This window comes from Neurospora tetrasperma, assembly GCF_000213175.1.
Source record: "Neurospora tetrasperma FGSC 2508 unplaced genomic scaffold NEUTE1scaffold_2, whole genome shotgun sequence".
NCBI classification, from domain to species: Eukaryota; Fungi; Ascomycota; class Sordariomycetes; order Sordariales; family Sordariaceae; genus Neurospora; species Neurospora tetrasperma.
The window spans coordinates 494,132-514,557 of record NW_009799100.1 but is presented as its reverse complement, the minus strand read 5'-3'; the positions used below and the strand labels follow the sequence as shown (position 1 = coordinate 514,557).

General features: G+C 53.1%; 4 protein-coding genes across 4 annotated transcripts; all 4 read left to right on the top strand.

Moving 5' to 3' along the window:
• Nucleotides 1–1,479, top strand: NEUTE1DRAFT_59351 (uncharacterized protein; the record flags this gene model as incomplete). The annotated part of the gene is made up of 2 exons (XM_009850690.1): nucleotides 1–782; nucleotides 845–1,479. 2 exons carry the CDS (start codon nucleotides 1–3, stop codon nucleotides 1,224–1,226), a joined length of 1,164 nt encoding a protein of 387 aa, XP_009848992.1.
• A 1,968-nt stretch (nucleotides 1,480–3,447) lies between these two features.
• Nucleotides 3,448–10,655, top strand: NEUTE1DRAFT_135757 (uncharacterized protein; the record flags this gene model as incomplete). The annotated part of the gene is made up of 3 exons (XM_009850689.1): nucleotides 3,448–4,035; nucleotides 4,110–9,663; nucleotides 9,727–10,655. 3 exons carry the CDS (start codon nucleotides 3,448–3,450, stop codon nucleotides 10,653–10,655), a joined length of 7,071 nt encoding a protein of 2,356 aa, XP_009848991.1.
• Nucleotides 10,656–11,788: 1,133 nt separating this feature from the next.
• On the top strand, nucleotides 11,789–12,727 carry NEUTE1DRAFT_39932 (uncharacterized protein; the record flags this gene model as incomplete). The annotated part of the gene is made up of 1 exon (XM_009850520.1): nucleotides 11,789–12,727. One exon carries the CDS (start codon nucleotides 11,789–11,791, stop codon nucleotides 12,725–12,727), a length of 939 nt encoding a protein of 312 aa, XP_009848822.1.
• A 5,371-nt stretch (nucleotides 12,728–18,098) lies between these two features.
• Nucleotides 18,099–18,698, top strand: NEUTE1DRAFT_98890 (uncharacterized protein; the record flags this gene model as incomplete). The annotated part of the gene is made up of 2 exons (XM_009850688.1): nucleotides 18,099–18,110; nucleotides 18,423–18,698. 2 exons carry the CDS (start codon nucleotides 18,099–18,101, stop codon nucleotides 18,696–18,698), a joined length of 288 nt encoding a protein of 95 aa, XP_009848990.1.
• Between the last annotated feature and the right edge of the window lie 1,728 nt (nucleotides 18,699–20,426).

Genomic DNA, 20,426 nt, shown 5'->3' with positions numbered 1-20,426 from the left:
ATGATGCTCTGGCAACCAACAACCCTCCTCGCCGCCCTCCTGGCGATGGCCCCCGCCGTCCAAGCCGGCATCGGCGCCCTCATCGTCGAAGGCATGACGCGCGACTCGCCTGCCTACCACCGACGCATGGAAGAGATTATGGGTTCCTACCTCCTGCGCCGGGGCTTTCTCGAAGAACGACAAGCAGAGCTGTCCGCCTCCTCGGTTGGGCAGGACCCCATCTTCACCGCCGACGGCACCCTCAACATGACCGCCTGGAACGCCCAAGTCAACGCCGCCTGCATTTCCACACTCCGCCAGCTGAAACAGGCGAGTAACCCGTCGGGCACATGCGTATGCTACAATCTGCCGGCGCTGGACAACTCGACGGGCGTGTTTGAGGCGGATCTACGCTTGTTCAGAATCAGTGATGCGAGAGATAGTTTCGCGGGGATCGCGCCGGAAAAGATTTCGGTGGGCTTGCGGTTTACAGGGGCTAATGTTGGGGCTGCGAACCCTGATCAGCCTGTGGCAGGTGCTTCACAAGCTTCGCAGGGAGCAGCGGCGGCGACTGCTGCTTCTACTTCTAGCCAGGCCGAGACTGCTTTGCCTTCTTCGGGCGCGGTTGGTGCTGCTTCCGTGGGAAGAGTAGGTGGAAGCGGCGATGGCGAGGCGGCAAATAAACTTGCCGCGAGACAGACGATAGTGCAGGATCTGCCGTCGAATGGTGATCCCACTCTGCTACAGCAGTATTTGTTGGTGGGAAAGATTGATGCGGACAAGATGACTGGTCAGATGACTATGTACGTTTCTTCCTCCCTTCCCCCCATTTTTTACCCTCCAGCTCACTAACAGTTGAAAACAGGGCCCAACTCCAACATCTCCTCCTCCCCATCGTCACCCTCTCCGGCGTCAACCCGCAAGGCGCCGCCGTCTCCACCAACATCTCCTCCAACGAAGCGGCTTTTGTGGCTGGTGTCTTCAGCAAGGAAGTCGTCTTGTCGGATTTTAACAGGGCCCAGCTGGCGGTCGAAGACGAGATTGCTCGTCTCAAGAATGGCACGACGGCGTTTGTGTTGCCTGGCGTGCAGATTATGATCTTCCCGGTTGGCCTGGTGATTACGAGTGTGTGGCTGGCGATTGCCATCGCGGCGTACGGCTACGGGACGTTTGTCAGGTACAATTTTGCTGTGCAGTACAAGCAGAGGAGGGCAGTGGTGGAGAGGGGAGGAATGGCGAGGATTTGAGTGGTGTTTCTTGTGCTAATTGAAGCTTGGAGTAAAAGGAGGCAAATTGTGACGGTGGTGATGATGATGGGTGTTTGGTGTCTCTTTTCTGTTTATTGGATATCCAGCCATAGGGCAAATGGGAAGGGGGTTTGAAGCGGTCATTCATATCATGTTTCTTGGCCTTGCGCTTTTGGCTACCTCTACTATCAGATACCTATGGGTCGCTTCTCTCTGCTTTCTACATTATCAAAATAGCGATTGTTTTTTTCCCGCATTCACATGGCGTTTTTTTTTACCAAATAATCATTGCTCTTAACACTGTACAATATCCCAACGGTGCTCATTATCTTCCTATGGTTGGCACTAAAAGTCCCCATCAAAGAAACGCTCCGGATCCAATCCCTCAATATTCGCGAGGTGATAACGGCGGCACAGTCCAGGTGTCAATGCCATAGACGACCACCCGGTTTCCCAACAGTGAACCCAAGTGATCCAAAGCCGTCTATCCGAATGTAAACATTCTTCTTCTTCATCTTGATGCCATATTGAAACACCACAGCATAGTAAAGACCATTCGGCATCTCTTCACATGTTGCATCCGAAGTGTGAAGGGGAACTTTCTTGGGACTTTCGGAGTTTCAGGTTCCGCGTCACTTTGACGCTAGCGCTACGACGTTTGCAGGCATTCCTCTGTAGTGTTCAACGGTCTTGACTAGGGTGTTTGGACCCCTGTCCTGGGGAGTCAGCCATAGTGCGCGGGGTGGGTTTTAGTGTTCACTAACAGTTTGTCGCTGGAATAAGGGGCTGGAATGGTAAATTGAGTTAGGGAATAAGGAACAGACTAAGATTTTCAAACCGGCATCCGACCGCCGCTGACTAAGTGTAGTGTACTGCAGTACACTCCCAGGGCACAATAGAGGTAACAACCCTGAAACATGTCGTCACATTAACATCGCACATCCCACCTCCTCATCGACGAACGACGACGAACGACTATCGACGGTATCGCGACATGGACGAGACTTTGATATTGTCACATTGCCAACAGCAGCGCGACCTAGAACCTAAGAACAACCGAAACGGAAGCTTTTTGAGTGCCGAGTCCTGTATTGCCGAAGACGCGCCTCGGCGAAGACGCGGTTATCGGAGCCCGCCATGGGTCACCACCGGCCAGTCAAGCACAGAAGAGAAGAATGCTGGCCAAGAGTCCTATTGCCAGTCCGGTCCGGTCCGGTCATTGTACTTAGGTTGTACAGTAGATGCGCTCCGATCAAGATGCGAACGGACGCCTCCTCCCGGCCGGGTTTGGGTCCCTTGTCTATCTACATACACGTCTACTGTGACTGTAGAGTCCGACCGCCGTCGACATGGAGTACAGTACTAGTACCGCGCGAACTGCGATTCAGTTGCCACACTATCCTATATGGGAAATGGCGATGTCAGACTCAAGGGTTTCGCGCAAGTGGCAGGTGGCAGGGAGTGGTGGTAGGTGGCATAGCGAGTGCTGCGCCTTGTGCCACATGACTACGAGTCGAGGATCAATCGAAGCGTGGTCCAGTTGTTGAGAAGGAAGATGGTTGTTGGAGGGGTATCCCGTCCTGATTGTCCTTTTCATCCTCGCCATCCCGGTAGGGTGGTGTTGTTCGAGGTTGATATACAAGTGTATACCTCTCGGGGAAAGATGAAGGCGAATATTAGTAACGTCGGATACGTACAGACGGGAGCTCGAAGAGGAGGACACTATGGGTGGGCAGGCAGGGCAGGGATCGCTGTCTCGAGAGAGGTGATGCTCGACTCGACTCGAGTCTTCCATGTCCAGTTGCCGTCCCTCTGCTCGAGTGCTTGGTGCTTGGTGCTTGGTGCTTAGTCTTATCGCCGGTGCCAGCCGCGATGTTCGGGTTCCCCATTCTTCCGTCATGTCATTTTGTCTATCCATGTCTCCGAGGTTGGCGATGTTGTATGTTTACTACAGGTTGTACAGCAATAACGAATTGAACTGGCTACTAGCTAGGCCATCCATCAGCGTCGACTACCACACCTACAGGCAGCATGCGTCGTGACGAGCCTTGACAACCAAACCAAGCTACATCGACGAACGAACGACATCCACCAAGTCCCGAAATCCATTCCAGTCGAGCGCCATACAATTCAGTTCCACGAGAAAGAAGAAAAAAAACCACCCACCACGCAGCCGACAACAATCACCAGCGGGCGTCCAGCCCCCTACAACCCAACCATCATGACGTCCACATCTTCTCCAACAACCCAACCCCCCTCCTCCTCATCTGCATCCTTCGCCTCGCCCCCGTCCGTCGTCATCACCGACAAAGACGACCTCCCCACCCTCCTCATCCAAATGCAAGAAACCATTTCCCAAATCCACACCACCATCATCACCCTCCAGCCGCCCTCCCCCGCGCCCGACCACGGCGCCGGCGGAGGCAACCCCTACTCCATCGCCTCCCCCGAGGAACGCCTGAAAATCAACGACCTCGTCACCCGTCGGGAATCCGCCATTCGCTCTTTGCTTAATGCTTTCACGGCCGAAACACAATTCCTCTCGCAGAAGCGGCGGGTGGAGCGCGAGGAGATGCTGGAGCGGAGAAGGGCGGAGGATGCGGAGCTGCAGAGACGAAGGAGGGAGGAGGATGAGCTGTGGGAGGAGAGATTAAGGCAAGAGGATGAGGAGAGGGAACGGACGCTGGAGAAGGAGAGGGGGGAGGTGGAGAGGGAGACGGAGGAGTTGATGGGGGAGATTGAAAAGGAGTGGGAGAGACGGTGGGAGGAGGAGGTGGGGAGGTTGAGGGGGTTGGAGGGACGAAGGAAGGTAGGTCTTTTCCTGGGTTGGAGTTGATGGTGTAAAATGACTGGGATGATGGCTGACGAGCAGCAACAAAACAGGAACTGAATCGGTTGATTGAGGAAAAACTACAAGTCCATACGGAGACTCCGTTGCCGCTTAACTCGAGAGCTATTCGAGAGGCGAGGAAGGCGAGTGCCGCCCAGATGCTTGAACCAGAGCAAACATCTCAAGCCCAGGAGGAGCCAGTCGAGACACATGTCAACGAAAGGGGTTACCTCCCCGCCGCAGCCTTCGAAAATGCTCCTCCCGACTCTGACAGATATTACAAACTTCCTGACAGCGAAAGCGAGCAAGAAGAGGAAGAGGAAGAAGAGGAACCACTTGCCCGAGAGGAAACCGGTTCGGGTCTCTCCCAATTCAAAGACAAGATGGCATCAATGAGTATGGACGACCTGCTCAATAGACCCGACGAGCTTAGCGTTGCTGCCCCCGTAGCCGTTGCTGCCTCGAGACCTACCTCTCCCGTTGCCCGGACTCTCTCCGCCGCCGCTGTCGGCATGGAGGAAGACATGGAGGAAGACGTTGCTGATACCGTATCTGTTGGAGATTTAGCTGCTGCGGAAGAAACTTCTGATGAGCCCGTGCCGGGAGACAAAGCGTCTGATTCCATTCGAGAACGGAAGGTGGAGATTGAGACGAAAACCACAGATACCAAGACAAGTCTGGTGGACGTGGAGTTTCGAGGGCTTCCGTTCTCTGAGTATACGATGGACAGGAACCTTCGTTCGGCTGGGTTCGCGGAGGTTGATGAAGAGGAGGAGGACGTGGAAGAAGGGGAGGAAGGGCAGCACTGTGGGTTGCCGGTTGGGCATCATCACCTCGGATCTAATGATACTGCCCCTGTTGTTGTCGAGCGGGCTACTACGGAAGAGTCCCGGGGGAGGCATGATAGTTTGGGGATTATTCATCCTCCTGCTGCCCCTGCACAGGACGGGCATAGGGCCAGAGGGGCAGAGACAGATAAGGCTGGACGAGGGACAGGCTCGAGCCCGGAGTCGGAAACTTCTGATTACACGCCTTATACACAAGCTCCCCTTGGTTTTTCGGTCTCATCTGCGGACCACCAAGTCGGCCATGGCATCGACACTGATACCAACCCTCCCGATACCAAAGCCCCTACAGACCATGCAAATTTGACCCCTCCCGACACCGGCCTCCCTACACACCCAACCAACCCTCCAGACACCGCCCCTGCTAATGCCGATTCTTCCAATACCGACACCGAAACCAACCGAACCTCAGCCTCAAACTCGGACCCAACTCCAGAAGAAACCTCCCACACTGATCTCCCCAACCTAGATAACATCGACACCGTCCCCACCCTCCTCACCATCCCCTCCAACGCAGACGTAGACGCAGAAGCGGACTCCTCCATCTCCACCGCCTCCGAGCGCGGTTCCTACACAGACATCAACGAGCCCACATCTCCTATTTCTCCCACGGCCGCCAAGGCGATGGAGGAAGATGATGATGCGGATTTCGTTCCTGAGCAGTGGCAGGTTGGAGAGGACGTGCAGTTGCAGGGTATGGAGAGGGAGGGTGAGGGAGAACATGTGATGGGGCAAGGGCAAGGACAAGGGCAGAAGGAGGGGGAGGTGCTGATGGATGAGATTGAGGATGTCCTGGATGACGAGCTGCTTGAGCCTGATGAACAAGATGTTGATCATCATTCTGTGGAGAGGGCTCAGGGGTGTATTGATTTGGCTGTTGCGGAGATTGAGAGGGAGTGGGAGCGGGAGCACCAAGGGGAGCATGAACAACAACATGGGGGAGAGGAAGGGCAGGAGCAGGGCGTCGATGAAGAAGCAGCGCTGCAGAAGAAAGTCATAGAGAAAGAAGTCCTCCAAGGTTTGGTCGATGACCCCGTCGGTCCGGCGCACGATGGGCGGTTCGAACTGCAGGAGGAGGCGACGAGAGCGAGGGGGGTGTTGGAGCCGTATGCCAGTGAGGTGGATTTAGGACAGGGTGCGGCACACGATCAGGAGGAGGCGCAAAAGTATGAAGAGGCGGAGGGTCCGGTTATGGGTGTGGAAGGGGTCGCTGAGCCCTGCGTTACCAGGGTGAAATTGCATCCTCCTGGTCATGGACCTGAGCATGAAGAAGAGCCGGAGCCTGAGCCTGTCCCGATTGAGGAGCTCGTCAGGGAGCAAGAGGAGATGGGCCTGGGTCGACCCGAACCACACGACTCGGCTGAGTTTGAACACGACGAGGGTCATACACCAGTACAGATCCTCGACACGGACCACCATCCCCTCGACCCTTCCCACATCCCCTTTGCCGTCGGCGTGGCCCTCACCCACAGCGAACCAGTGCAGATGCACCACACCCCCATCGAAGAAGGGGATCATGAACCAGCGCATTACTTCGTCAACCAGCATCACGTCCCGCATAGCACCGACGATTATTACACCCCGACTGAATCCCCTCTCCATCGTTCCGATCAGCACCAGGAGCATCTTAATGATTCGTATGCTCCTCGCGACCATGCAGAGGAACAGGCACACGAGGAGGCACACCGCGAGCGCGAGGTTCCCGACGTCAGTGAAGAGGTGGAAGAAGATTTCCAGCCTCGGTACCAGCTTTACGAGAGACCTTATACGCCTAGCGACTTGGCTCCTACTCCTGGGCTGGAGGCCAGTTTTCATTCTGTTGAACACGCCGCTAGCATGGATGGACAGCCAGAGGTGGTCGTTACTTTGCAGCCTGACACTCGAGTAAAGACTGCTGATGACCAGCGAGAAGATCGGCCAGGAGATGACCAAGACACTGAAGACGACGATGATGATGAAATAAGCCATCAGCTCGAGCGCGTCCCTAGCCGACAGGATATCACGGAAGAACCAGAGAGTCACGGACTGAGTGTGGATGACGATCCTGATACTGCTGAGCGTCAGCATGCTGTGCAAACTGGGGACATGCATCATCGCGATATGGAGCCTGGTCCTGAGCATCACAGTCATCGGGAAGACTACAACGAAGACGTCCGTGTCCAAGAAGCCTTGTCGTCCGAGTCTGAAAGTGAGGACTTTGAGGGTAGGGATGATCTCGTGACTCATCATCTTGATGTGATTGCCGAAGAGGAGTGTGACGAAGGTGAAGCTGAGCTTGGCGATGGTGTGGAGCGCCGTGACATGGCTGCCGAGGCGGAGAAACAAACCGAAGGTCATGTTGATGATGATGAGGGTGACGCTGCTGCTGCTGCTTTGTCCGATGAACACGACCTCCCCGTGGATGAAACAAGCAACGTGACACTCTTCTCCAGCGGTATTGTCCATTCCGTGGCTGATGCCGAAGCGAAAACTGAAGGTCTTGTCGCCCCTCAGGATACCGTCGAGTCAGCACCGGATGATGTTCACGGCTATGACATGGAGCCGAATACCCGCACCTTCGTCCGTGAGCAACATGAAACCGAGGGCACAAGAGGCACTGATGTTGACAACTTGACCGAGGACTCCGTGTACGAAAGAATCGATGAAGAAGGTGTTGAGACCACATCCCCAGAGGGACAGCCTGCTTTTGCTGAAGCTCGTGAGTTAAAGGCTGCCCACCCTGTCATGGAACAAGAGCATGCCTCGCATGAGCACCAAGTAGACGAAGACCAACAAGCTCATGCTAACTCAGACGATAACGAGTATGACCCCTTTCGCTACTCGTCCCCTAAGACGATTACTGAAGAGCATGCGACTCCCGCGGAGCATCCCGACGTTGAAGGATCACTTGACAAGGTTCTGAGTGTGGAGGAGCCGACGTCTGTGTTGAGCCATGAACATGCGGCGAGGGCTGAGAAGAGTTTGGCGGAGGAGTTGGAGGGTGTTGGTGAGGAGGAGGCTCAGGAGAGTGATTATGGAGAGGAGGGTCCTCAGCGAGAAGAGCATCATACTGAACAGTCCCCTGCTGGGCCGGTGGCTATTGACGATCAGGTTGGTCATGGCTACCGGTTGGGTGGCCAGGAGACGGAGACACTTGCGGATGATGGTCACTTGCACGACCACGACAATGCCGACGCCCAACCGTCACAGCCATGTGAGCCTCCGGTCCTGCAACTCACAGAGCCTAGCGATACCGAGAACGGCGAGTTCCCTTCGGAGACTTTCTCCATTTCTTATCATCCGCATGCTGTTACAAGGGGGGAGGACATGGGCAGGGACTGGAGCGAGGTAGACCAGTTCTTGTCTGAGTCGGATTATGAGGACGAGCCCGAGCAAGCTGAACATGTGGAGGAGATTGGTGCGGCTGCTGATGCCGTTGCTCATGCTCATCCTTCCGTTGATGTTGACATTGATGCTGAGGTCGAAGCAGCTCTGGAAACTCCGGTCACTGAGGTCAAACCTGCCGACGACACGGCCGAGCTCCATGATTACCATGACGATCATGTCGGGATTCATCACCCCCCCGAGCCTGCGCAAAGCCAAGAGACGAACCCCGAGAGTGCTACCTACGACGACCGCCATGATCATGAAAACAGACCATCAACACCTCTCGATCAACCCTCCCAGTCTGAGAAGCCTGAAGCTGGCGACAGAGAGACTGTCACTCCAGCTCACCCTCACGACCTTCCCCCTTTATCCATCCCCACCACCCCTCCCGGCCTAGCCCAGGACCATGTCTCCCACGAGACCCAACAGCAACCCAAGGAAGAGAAAGAGCTCGTCCCCCGCGACGTAACTAACCGCGCCTCGCGCTCCGACACCATCAACACCGCTGCCACCTTCGCCACAGCCGACACCTCTGGCACCGTTCCCACTGCTTCCTCCCCTCAATCCGCTCGTAGCGGGACTACCCTTTCCTCCGGTCCTAGTTCCCCCGTCGAAGGACCTGCCTCAGGTCAAGACCCACGGATCCGCGACATGGACAGCGTCGGCGACAACATCGGTCGTCCGCGCGGTGGCAGTTCGTTGACCGACGCAGGGACTGATTACAGCGGCGGCGGGTACGGTGACAGCCTAGCGCATGACAAGGAGCATGATATAACGAACAGGGCGTCAACGCCAAAGGTAATGGAAATGTGGCACCAGCGAGAAGCAAGTCTTTCTAGGAATGAAGATTTGAGGCTCTCAGGGGAGAGTGTTCGTTCCTCCAGCCAGAACCGTGTCACATCAGGCAGTGGTAGCGGTAGCACCGGAGGAGGAGGAGGAGGAGGAGGCTCCCTCTTCCAACGGATGCGTTCTGTTTTCGAACAATCCTCCTCCTCCCCCTCCTCAGCATCCGCCCCAGCTACTTCTACCTCCCACAACCGCGTTTCCATGCCCTCCTTCTTCTCCAAGTCTCACACTGCCAGCCCCTCGCAGTCTGCCTCTGTCTTTGAGAGTACAGTAGTAAAGCAGAGGCCGATGAGCACTTCTCCCTATCCTGCCTATTCCAGCTCTCATCACAGGGATCATAATGGTTACGGACACCCTGCGTCCACACAGTCAACAGAGCGAGTAGAAGCCGAAGAAGCAGGTGAAGATCGGGGTCTGCTTCATCGAGATGCGGCTGATGATACCTCAAGCGAGGGCTACGACGAGGGATACGAGCGTGAAAGGGAAAGAAGAGAAGAAAGGAGGAGGGAGGAGTGGAGAGAGGGACAACATGCTTATGGCGAGGAGAGTAGTTCGATGACTACCTCTAGGTATGACTATGGGGAGTATAGGCCAGAGTAACCACGCTCGGGAGACTTGCCCGAGCCTGTGTACGATGAGCCTGAGCTCGAGCTACAGAATCGGAAGACGGTCGTGGAGGAGGGGGAGGAGGGAAAGGGGCTGGTGAGAGTTACCTCTATGAAGGGAGATGGGAAAGAAAGTCGGGTTAAAGACTGGATTAGGAAGAATGCCGAGAATGGTACCTCTAAGTGGGCTGAGATTGATAACAGCAGAGTGCCGAAGGAACATGACGTGGGAGTTTGTGCACATAAAGTGGAAGTAGTAGGAAGAGGAAGAGGAAATGAAAGAGGGAGGCGGTGGATCGACCCACGCTTACGATGGAACGGAGACCCTCAAGGGCCTACAAAGAAGACGGCAGTACCTCCGCTTTATGGTTTAGAGGTACGCTTGCCGCCGCCGTCGTCATCGTCACTAGCACTACCCCCGAACTCTCTCGAAGCAGTCAACATCTGGCGGCAGGGCGTTGTCAAATGCCCATGCCCACCACCAGTGCTTGGAGGTATCTCATCGAGCACTGGTATCATCAACAGTGGTCTTGACCTCTCTGTCCTCCCGGATCTCAAATCCCTGCCCGACAGCACCAGCAACGACACAAGCACCAGCACCAACACCAGAACCAACCCCAGCACCAACCCCAGCACCAGTACTCCTAATCCCCGCTGCGGCAAGCCACACACAGACGATGCTCCCAATCCCCATGGGCACGCAACCTTACCTCCACCTCTCGAGGCACCTCCAGAGGTACCTCCATCCAACACCACCACCAACACCCCCCAACAGCCAAAATCCGCCAACACCCAAGCGACTCAACTAGAACCCGTCGGCGACCTCCGTCTAGCCCACTTCTTCACACAAGGCTGGCTCGCCCGTCTCCGTAGCGCTCAATCCTTCATTGACCGCGCCCGCATGGAGCGTGAGTTTGATGACATGGATCGCGTGTAGACGGGAGGTAAGGTAGGCTGTGACTTTGAGAGTCAATTCTATTGAGGTGAAGCTGGATTGGGACTTGATAGAAAGAGACTGGAGTTGGGGGTGGAGAGGTGGAGGTATGTGTATGTGTATCGTCGTCGTTCGGACTGAGGTGGAGGATGGGAGGATGGGAGGATGGGAGCACGAGAGGACATGGAGGACGGGAGTATAAAGAATTGGGACTTGGGCGGGGGTGTTGAAGGGGGTTTATGAGAGGATAGAAGAAAAAAGAAGAAGAAGGGGGGGGGATTGGGGAGGGGATGGGAAAGGGAATGAGGATGAGGCGGAGAAGGGAGATGGGATAGGGATTGTAGTGGGAAGAGGGAGGGTGGTTTGCTGGGGTCGAGTCTAGTTCTAGGTTGTTGTTTCCATTCGTGGATGTTGTTACCTATACAAATCTTTGGAAGTTCAAGATGTTTCTTACGGACATTACCTAGGTAGATCGAATGCCATCATGAAGTCCTTCGGATTCATTCCTGCCCTGGTGTATGGGAAGACCCCGCCAGGAACGGCACGCCGGATCGCCATCTTCCGTGTTGCGTCTGGCAAGTTGGGTGTAGATCATGTCACTTTAGCTCAGTAGAGGTAGCAGAAGAGCCTCTACACCATGGTCACACTGGGTTTTGAGCGTGTTCACTGATCCTCCAATGATAGTTGAATCGAAAATATTCCTCCTATCACTGGCTTCGATCCATGTCGACTGGAGCGCAAACATCCGCCTCAACCTTGTGCGCTCGTGGCACTTACCCCGGGATTGGAATCTGGGGTAGCGCTGATCGCTGCTTGTGCCCGCCCCGGGTAAATGCGGGTAAACGGCATGAAGTCCAGCTCAACTGTTCCTGATTGGAAGTCAACTCGTTGCTCCTGGAGTGTATGGAAAAATCTGTCAATGTGCACCTACTGTTAAAGACGAAGTCGTCAATATCCACGCGGAGGCAATGACGTATTGTACCTCTACCTCTTGAATTCCTCTACGATGGCTGTAGTTCAAGCCCAGGGGAAATCATCCTCTTAAACCGCAGTCCATCCTCCCTCACTGACAAGGACACTCAACTCTTCAACCACCATCCCTCCTCAGCACTGTTCTCCCAGCAAGCCACACCAACATGAAGCTCCTCTCCTTCACCACGGCCCTCCTGGCCACCCTCACCGCCGCCCACCCCGTCTTCGACGACCTCATCACCCCCTTTACCCCCCTCGACTACAAACGCGCTCCCGCCGCCTCCCTCCGTCAAATCTCCAACTTCGGCTCCAACCCCTCCAACGCCAAAATGTACATCTACGTCCCCGACAACCTCGCCGCCTCCCCACCCATTATCGTCGCCATCCACTACTGCACCGGCACCGCCCAAGCATACTATACCAATTCGCCCTACGCCCGCCTCGCCGACCAAAAGGGTTTTATCGTCATCTACCCCGAATCCCCTTACTCCGGCACCTGCTGGGACGTCTCCTCACATGCCACGTTAACGCACAACGGCGGCGGAAACAGCAACTCCATCGCCAACATGGTCGACTACACCCTCAAGACCTACAACGGCGACGCCACCAAGGTGTTTGTGACGGGTTCCTCGTCAGGCGCCATGATGACCAACGTTATGGCCGCTACTTATCCTGCTTTGTTCGCGGCGGGGATTGTGTATAGTGGTGTTCCAGCCGGATGCTTCTACTCGCAAGCAGGCGGGACCAATGCGTGGAATAGTAGTTGCGCTAATGGCCAAGTCAATGGAACGCCCCAGGTGTGGGCGAAGGTGGTGCGTGATATGTATCCGGGTTATGAGGGGGCGAGACCCAAGATGGAGATATACCATGGGAGTGCGGATACCACGCTGAATGCGAATAATTATAATGAGACCATCAAGCAGTGGGCGGGCGTGTTTGGGTTTGATTATCTGAAGCCGGATACGACGCAGGATAACGTGCCGCAGAGTGGGTATACGACGTATACTTGGGGAAAGGGAAAGCTGGTGGGGGTGTATGCGAGGGGGGTTGGGCATTCGGTGCCGATTCGGGGGAGTGATGATATGGAGTTCTTTGGGTTGTAAGGGGTGGTTGAGGTCTTAAAAGCGAGTATCGGTCGGTTGAGGTCTGGAAAAGGATTTCGGTGGTCGAGATGCGGTCGAGTGTCTGGGATCGGCATCGGAGAAGGGATGTAGAGCCGTCAGACGCTGGATGGAAACTGTCTTGAGTGCCTCTAGCAAAGAGTTAGCGTGTAATGGAAAGCAAGCCCAAGGAGAGCAGTTTGGGAAAGAGATCGGGTGTTTGGAAGCCCTAAAGGTCACCACTGCTTCACCATCTGGTCCGGACTCGGACAGAGACTCGTATATTTGTCCCATTTCTTGCTCTTGTGCCATTGCCTCGTTCAGTCTGGCAGAGGCCATGTTCTCGTTATTCGCGTCGGGAACTATTGACAAGTGAAACCCTTCCTGTAGTAGAGTTACCCCCATGTTCGTCAAGTGTCAACGAAGCACCAGTCAGTTGATAGTAGCGTGAAAAGGCTCGTAGGAGAATAGCATGTCGGATCTTGAACGCGTCGGTTGTTTAATGTCGTCGCGGTGGTGATGGAGAGTCGAAGAATTCTCGAGATGAATCTGTTTCCAGGTGATTTCCCGGTAGGATGTAGACGGTTCGGATAACTGGAAGCCAGACTTTACGAACTGAAGTCAAGTAAAGCCAACCGAGGGCAATAGAACCTCGGATAGTCTGTTTCCGTTGCGTTGGTTGCTTGTTCATTGACATCGCCGTCATAACTGCCGAGTGTCACGGAAGTGATTCCACAGTGCAACCAGACTTCTAGAGAGAGCTGTCGGGCGGATAGAGCAGAAATTCGCCCCTGTCCTTGCGGACATTTACTGGCTGTTCCGCAGTGAAAAGAAACACGAAAAGCTGTGAGTTAAAAGGTGGTGAGTGGCCCAGACCAGTTCCAGAGGCAGTCAATCTCTCAGGCTCTGACCGTGCCTTCCTTGTCTCCGGATCCAGGCTATTCCCACTATAGCAGCCCTTTCTCTTCAACACATTTCAACTTTCAACCGGTCAAAAAAAGTCAATATGAACACAAGTAAAAGTTCATATGAAAAGAAAAGCCTTGTTAACTCTGTCTGCATCGAGCCAAAAACAGGAAAAGACACAAAAAGATTGTGCTAGAGCCGGGATTCGCACCCGAGTCTCTGCCGCAACTCCAAACACGAGTTTGGGAGGGCAGCGAGTTAAACTACTACTCCACTCTAACTTCTTTTAGTGACTTGTTGGTACTGGGGTCTGACCTGGGCTCCTATATACTGGCGTGTGAAGGTCGGGCTGGCGCGTCTGTGCTTGTTTGTGTTGCTGTCGTGGATGTCGGTCTCGAGCTGCTGGTGCCGGCCGGGGTAGTGATCTAGGTGGGGTGATGCCAGCTGCTAAGGGCCGGGGAGCTGTGTGGGCACACAGTTCAAGGTTCCTGACGCGGTCTAGTTGCGTGTCCTTTTGGTCTTGTAAGTCGTGCCCAGGTGAACTTCTGATGGCCAGGCCAAGGAGTATGGAGAGGCAGATGAAAGTTCGAAGTTCCTCTGCCACTTGGAAGTGAAGACACGAATCTCCAATCACCATCATGAAGGCATCACCCACTAGGAGGCAAAAAGAGAGAAAGAGAAAAAAAGAATGCGCAGTCCAGGAATCGAACCTGGGTCTTTCACCATTTGCTCATATATGCCCATGCCCCTCCAGAGTCGGTCTTTGACAGTGGTTCGCCGGGGATTTCAACCCAGACAACTGCACACTGAGTGGTGAACGCGTTAACCGCTTCGCCAACTGCGCTTTTTCTTGTTGAGGTCTGGGCACAAAGACCTGATACATAAACCCCAGTGTACACACTCGAGGTTCCTTCCGATCTTGCACTTGCACATGGCCAGTCGAATCCGCACACTGTCTCCCAGTTCCATTCCGTGGATGGCTGTCTCTTTCCACACATCCTCCTTCCTCGTTCCACCAGGCACCGAGCTCACTCGCAAGCAAGTCCCCCCTCATGCTACACTCCACTTCTACTTCCAAAATCACCATCATCACCACCATATCATCATCGCCAGACAAAAAGGCAAGATAAAAACACAAAAAAAGAGATTGTGCAATCCAGGAGTCGAACCTGGGTCTTCCACCAGTATCGTCTTGACTATATGTACCCTCAATCTCGGTCTTTCCAAGTGATTCGGCGGGGATTTCAACCCGCATACTCAACGCGAGGTGGTGGACGCGTTAACCACTACGCCAATCGCGCTTTGTTTCTTGTTATATCTTCTGCACAAAGATCTAATACATATACCTCATGTCAAGGTCCCTGGGTTCACGTGCTCCCACCACTTGAGGTTTGTTTTCTGTTTAGGCCTACTGTCATTGTGAATTTCCCGCTATCAACCAGGGCAACACATGACGGTTCAGTAGCAGAGTGTGGGGATGACGCGATGTAGGTGATTTGTGTTGGGGCGTGTTCGTTACCACAGTAAAAAATTAGAGGGTATTCAGATTTATAGGGTTCGGGTCGTAGTAAGCATACTAGCTTACTGAACTGCGCAGTATTCGGTATTTCTCAGTAAAAATGCTTAATTTTCATGCAAGTTGCTGCAACTACCTGCAACCATCTGCACTTTCTCCAAATTGTCGATTTAACCAATCAGAGGGCTAGAATCTTCTTAATTCTTAACCGTTTTGCTTACTACACTACGGCTCGATTTTGAGCCGTAGTACAGTAAGGATCGTAGTTAAAAACCACCTATAGCGCTTTACCCCTATAATATAGGGGGTTACCGTCGCAAAGTTGAATTTTTTTTTTTTCTTAAAGACGATAAATAAGGCTATTCCTAACTGAAATCTACTATTTAGTCTATACAATATTTTATATAGTATATATACTGTGGTTGTTGTAGAAGGGAAGAAGGGAAGAATTGAAAAGGTGACTATGGGGGGTGGCCTTGGCTATATAGAGGTCCCGAACGCAACTCAGTAAGGTAAAGGGCTTGGTGTGCCTTAATGTTGCAGGAATGCAGCTGTACTATGCAGTAGAATCTGCACAGTAATACAATATCAAGGCTATATTTTTACTGCGGCAACGAACACGCCCTTGGCTCTTTCCTTGCTCCTGTTTCCTCTTTTCTGCAACGTTCCCTTCACTCCGTCGCAAAGCAAATCCTCCCATCCAATACGGAAGCTATCGGCACCGCACCACGGCACCACCCGGTGGCCTTGGCGAGATTATCACGAAGTCACTGAAGGCAACCTAAACAAATGCCATCGGAAACTCTACCGGGAACAGATGTTGCAAGGAGTCAAAGTTATATATGTCTTATGCAGCCTACAATGTCATTACTGCATCGGGGTTTATGCGCCCTTGCTATCAAGTTTGATGACTTTGATGTTGGTCCCAATGCCTAGTACTGCGCACCTTCCCTGCGTCTTGCATTCCCGCTGCTATGATTGCATGCAGATACAGTCAATGAACAAAAAGTTCGTGAATCTCGGAAGACAATATACCTAGTAATAAACAAGTGGAATGGAACTCGAGCAATGCGGGTGTAACAGCAACGCCACTTGTTCACTCATTCATCCACTGTACAACACCGATGATGCCCTCAACTCCTGTCCTATTTCCAGTCAAGCAAAGCAGAGGATATAATTCCCTAATCATTATCATTCGCGTAAAGGACGGAGCAACCCCAGCAAGCCATACGCTCTCTCAACCAGAGCTCACATAGTCGACTGAACAACCCATCGCAGCATAGAGCTGGTGTGCGGGGGAGATCATGGAGGGTCTTATCGACAAGAGGCACTCCACGATTTGAATATGTTGTAAGCATCTTGAACCATTCTCGCCATGGAAGCAACATAGTAGAGGTAAAAACTACAATCATACCTCTAAAGCCCTCCGTAGCGGCGAAACAAAAAGCAAACATCACTTTACAAAGCTCTCACCACCAAGGTGGATGGGCAAAAAAAGATGTGATGCGCAGTCTAGGATTCGAACCTAGGATTTTCCACAAGATCAGGTCCACGGCCCGGTAACCAGTCTCCAGAAGTCTATCCCTCTTCTCGGGTGATAGGTAGGTATGATATGAATATTTTGTTGGTGGGGAAGAGAACATCGGAACCAGAATTCAACGCACAAAGGATTTCCAAGAACGAACCAAGAAAATGCAAAGAACGCCAAACGCCGGACCATGCAATCGAACCCAGAGCCTCATGGGGATGTCTGGAAAGGGGCCCGGGCCGTGGGTTACTGTGTGGACGTGTTAAACCACTACACTAACCGCGCTTGTATTTGTTGAAGGATGGGACCAAAGACCTTGTACATGTACTACCTGGAGCCTGGCTGTCGGGTCTGAGGATAAAGAGGAAAGTCAAGGCAGAAGTAGCGGGGTACTTGGTACCTGGCGCAGGTTCTGGAATCTCTGGGATTGGGGCTTGGGTTGGTTGGTCGGATTTCGGGTGAGGAGTCTTTCGGTACCTCTACTTGCTGGGATGGTTGTCGGGCGCTTTGGGACGGCACTGTGATGCGTTGAATCTTGGGCCTCCCGGTGACGAGTCTGGAGAAAGTTGTTGAGATCTAGAGGAGTGTCCTGAATGAGGTTGTTTCTCTTTCTTAGCGCAGCATGTTCTTGTTTGCTCTTCTTATGAGATTTGGCGTATTTGTACAAATTCTCAAGTGACGAGACGAGGGGCAATTCACGAGGCCGGCTGTTTCTGCCTCGAAGCATAGAACATGTCGACCTAGGGTGTTGTTAAGCTCATTTCGGAGTAGAGTCGTTTTGAAGACCTCTACAGATACATGCAAAACCGCAGAAAAAGACCAAAAAAATAGTTGCGCGGTCCAGGAATCGAACCTGGGTCTTCCACATTCTTGTTGCAGCCATTTTTTCCCCCAAAATCGGTCTTTGAAAGTGGTTCGGCGGGGATTTCAACCCGCATGGTCCTCTTCGAAGATGGTGGATGCGCTGACCACTACGCCAACCGCGCTTTTTGTTGAAGTAAAGGCACAGACGGGAGACCTATATGGTACGTACTACCTCTACCTACCTCGATACAAGTAGTACGTACGACGTCTGCCAGCCTCTGAGACCGGGCTGGCAGCACCGGCATCTTACTCCTCGTTCCTTCACTCTTTTCCTTCGAGTCTGGCCATCTGCCCACATGATGTTGTAGAAACTTTGGACGATCAGAATCTGGCTGGCAGCCGTGCTATTACCCGGTGCCGGAGTGGCAGGCTGAAGCGGGCTGTGAGTCCTTCCCCAGCAGGAGTTTTTGAAATCCCCTTCTTCTTGCTCCCACTTTCTTCCTTTTCCTTCCTCCTTCACTTCTTCAACAATCACCACCAACACAAGTCCTCGCTCATCACAACAAGATCTGCGCAAGAACAAGCTCCAAACCTTCCATCTCTTTCACAACCATCACAAGATGTCTTCGCCAGTAAGTCTTCAGCTCAACTTCCTTTCCTTTTGACAGCGGTTTCCGCGTCTTCCTTCCATAACACCACGCGACCGTGAGGCAATCTCAGATCATCTTCCTTGCCATCCTTGACTCTTTTTCTGTTGCATTCCACCCATTTCTTCGGCACAAGATCAATCCTATCACACACAAATCCTCCTTCCATGTGATGTTCAGCTCCTTGAAGGAAACCTGCATCGTCACCACCATGTGGTGATCCCAGGGGGGCGCTTTGTTTCACTTCAGGGTGGACGCACCATAACTCCATCCAAGAATCTCAACTGACAGCAACAGAAACAGCAGGAAGAGCAGCAGCAGCAAGAAGCTCGCGACGAGCAAACGAAGCTGCATCACACCACCAGCACCACCTGTCCCGGTCCCTTCCCTCACTCGGCTCAGGCATCCACCGCGGACACCGCAATCCATGCGGTGGTCACCACCCGGCCGCAGCACCAGACTTCCCGTACCCCGGGCCCCTTCCCTCCTCCAGCCTATGCGGTCATCCGAAAAGCTGCCCTCCAAGTTTATGTGACCAGCACCCCCAAGCCCAAGGGGCTCCCTCGCCCATAAAGAACACATAGCGTGAGTGCCACTTTCCTTTCAGCTTTCGTTCTTTGTGCCTCCCCTTCCTGCTTGAGAGTTTGAGAAAAGCACAATTTTACGTTCTAGAGGTCTGATACTCCAAACTCAGAAATCCTACAACATCAGGGCCGTGATGCTTCCAACAGCATAGCACAGGACTGCCAGTTGGGCTGCCACTGAAGTGACAGGTACCGGCACGTTACCGGGTACCTCTACGTTGCCCCAGAGGCCGAACTCGCCAAAACCTGCTCTCAGAAGCATGAGAGCTTCTAATCGACCGCCTGCGCGCCCGGCGCTCCTGCGCCATACCAGCCGTATCCGCCTCCCACCACGTACATGCGGCGGGCACATCCTGTCTATGATGGTGTTCCCGCCGCCGAGGCTGGCGATAACTTTCTTGTCAGCGGAGTGGAAATGAGCAGCGGTTTCAACGGTCCCCCTGCCGGCGACCTTGGAGGCGTCCAACCCTGGACGTCGCCACCAGCAAGGTATACAATGTCCTGTCTTCTTCTTCTGTGGTTGTAGTACGATGGCAAAATGCTGACCAGTTCCATTTGTTGTGATAGATGTCCGCGGGCCTGGCTCGTCGATATGGCGTCTGTCTGAGCGCGGCTGAAGGACAGCTTACTGGAGGAGCTGGACCGTATCTTCCGCTGTGTTCCTAAGTAGAGGTAACCTTGCTTCATTGCTTCATTGCTTCATTGCTTCATTGCTTCATTGCTTCATTGTTTCATTGTTAAAGGGAGGGGGCAGAGATTGGATTTGGATTGGGAGGGTCGATAGAAAGTAAACAGAGAATAGAGTGTTAAAGCGAATTTTCGTCTTTGGGTTCGTGCACGCATGAGTTCTTGTACCTGGTAGTACATGATATGTTGACTCTTCGCCCTACCCAATGCTGTTTCAAGTTCGACCAAGTCTCTTGTGTAAACATATCTTTCCCTTCGTGAAGTCCATATTCGTCAACATCGTTCAAGAGAAGAATTTCAAGCACTTTGGACTGATGAAACCTCTGTCCTTACACCTTTGAGTATCTGCCTAGCTTCATTGTGAGAGCTACAAGCAGGTTTCTCCACCTTTTCTTTGATATCAACGTGTGTGTTAAAGATATCTCTACAGAAACATCTGATGGTGTCAGGCAAAATGACTCGAACCGACTTGGTTCATGGCAATGAAAAGAGTGATAGCGAGAGGAATTACCTCTACAGAGCGTCACACTGCGGAATTCGTGGCTGCTACATGGCCTCTAAGTCTTCGAAGCAACTGCCCGAACAAACTCTGACATGGGAAATCATTGACGTGAAGGACGTGGGCTCAAGTCATTCAACCCCAAGTCAACGTCGAGGAACGCGAAAATCTTCATCCAACAAACCGTCAACAACAGAGGTAGAAGACCAGACAAGGAGGGAGGCCCAAGACATGAAAAAGTGAAAGAAGACAAGGAAAAAAAAAAGAAATGCGCGGTCCGGGATTCGAACCCGGGATCTTCACCAAGGGATTCCTCAATATCGTAGCTGGTGCTGCCCTCTGAAACTCGGTCTTTCAACTGTGGTTCGTCGGGGATTTCAACCCGAATACTTGAATCGAGTGACGCGTTGTACCACTACGCCAACCGCGCTTTTTTTTTCTTGTTTGCTTGGTTGTTGGAATGGGGACTGGAATAGGTACCTTATCTGCTGGAAGTGGAGGGACTCGGGCCTGAGGGGGGGGGGGGGGGGG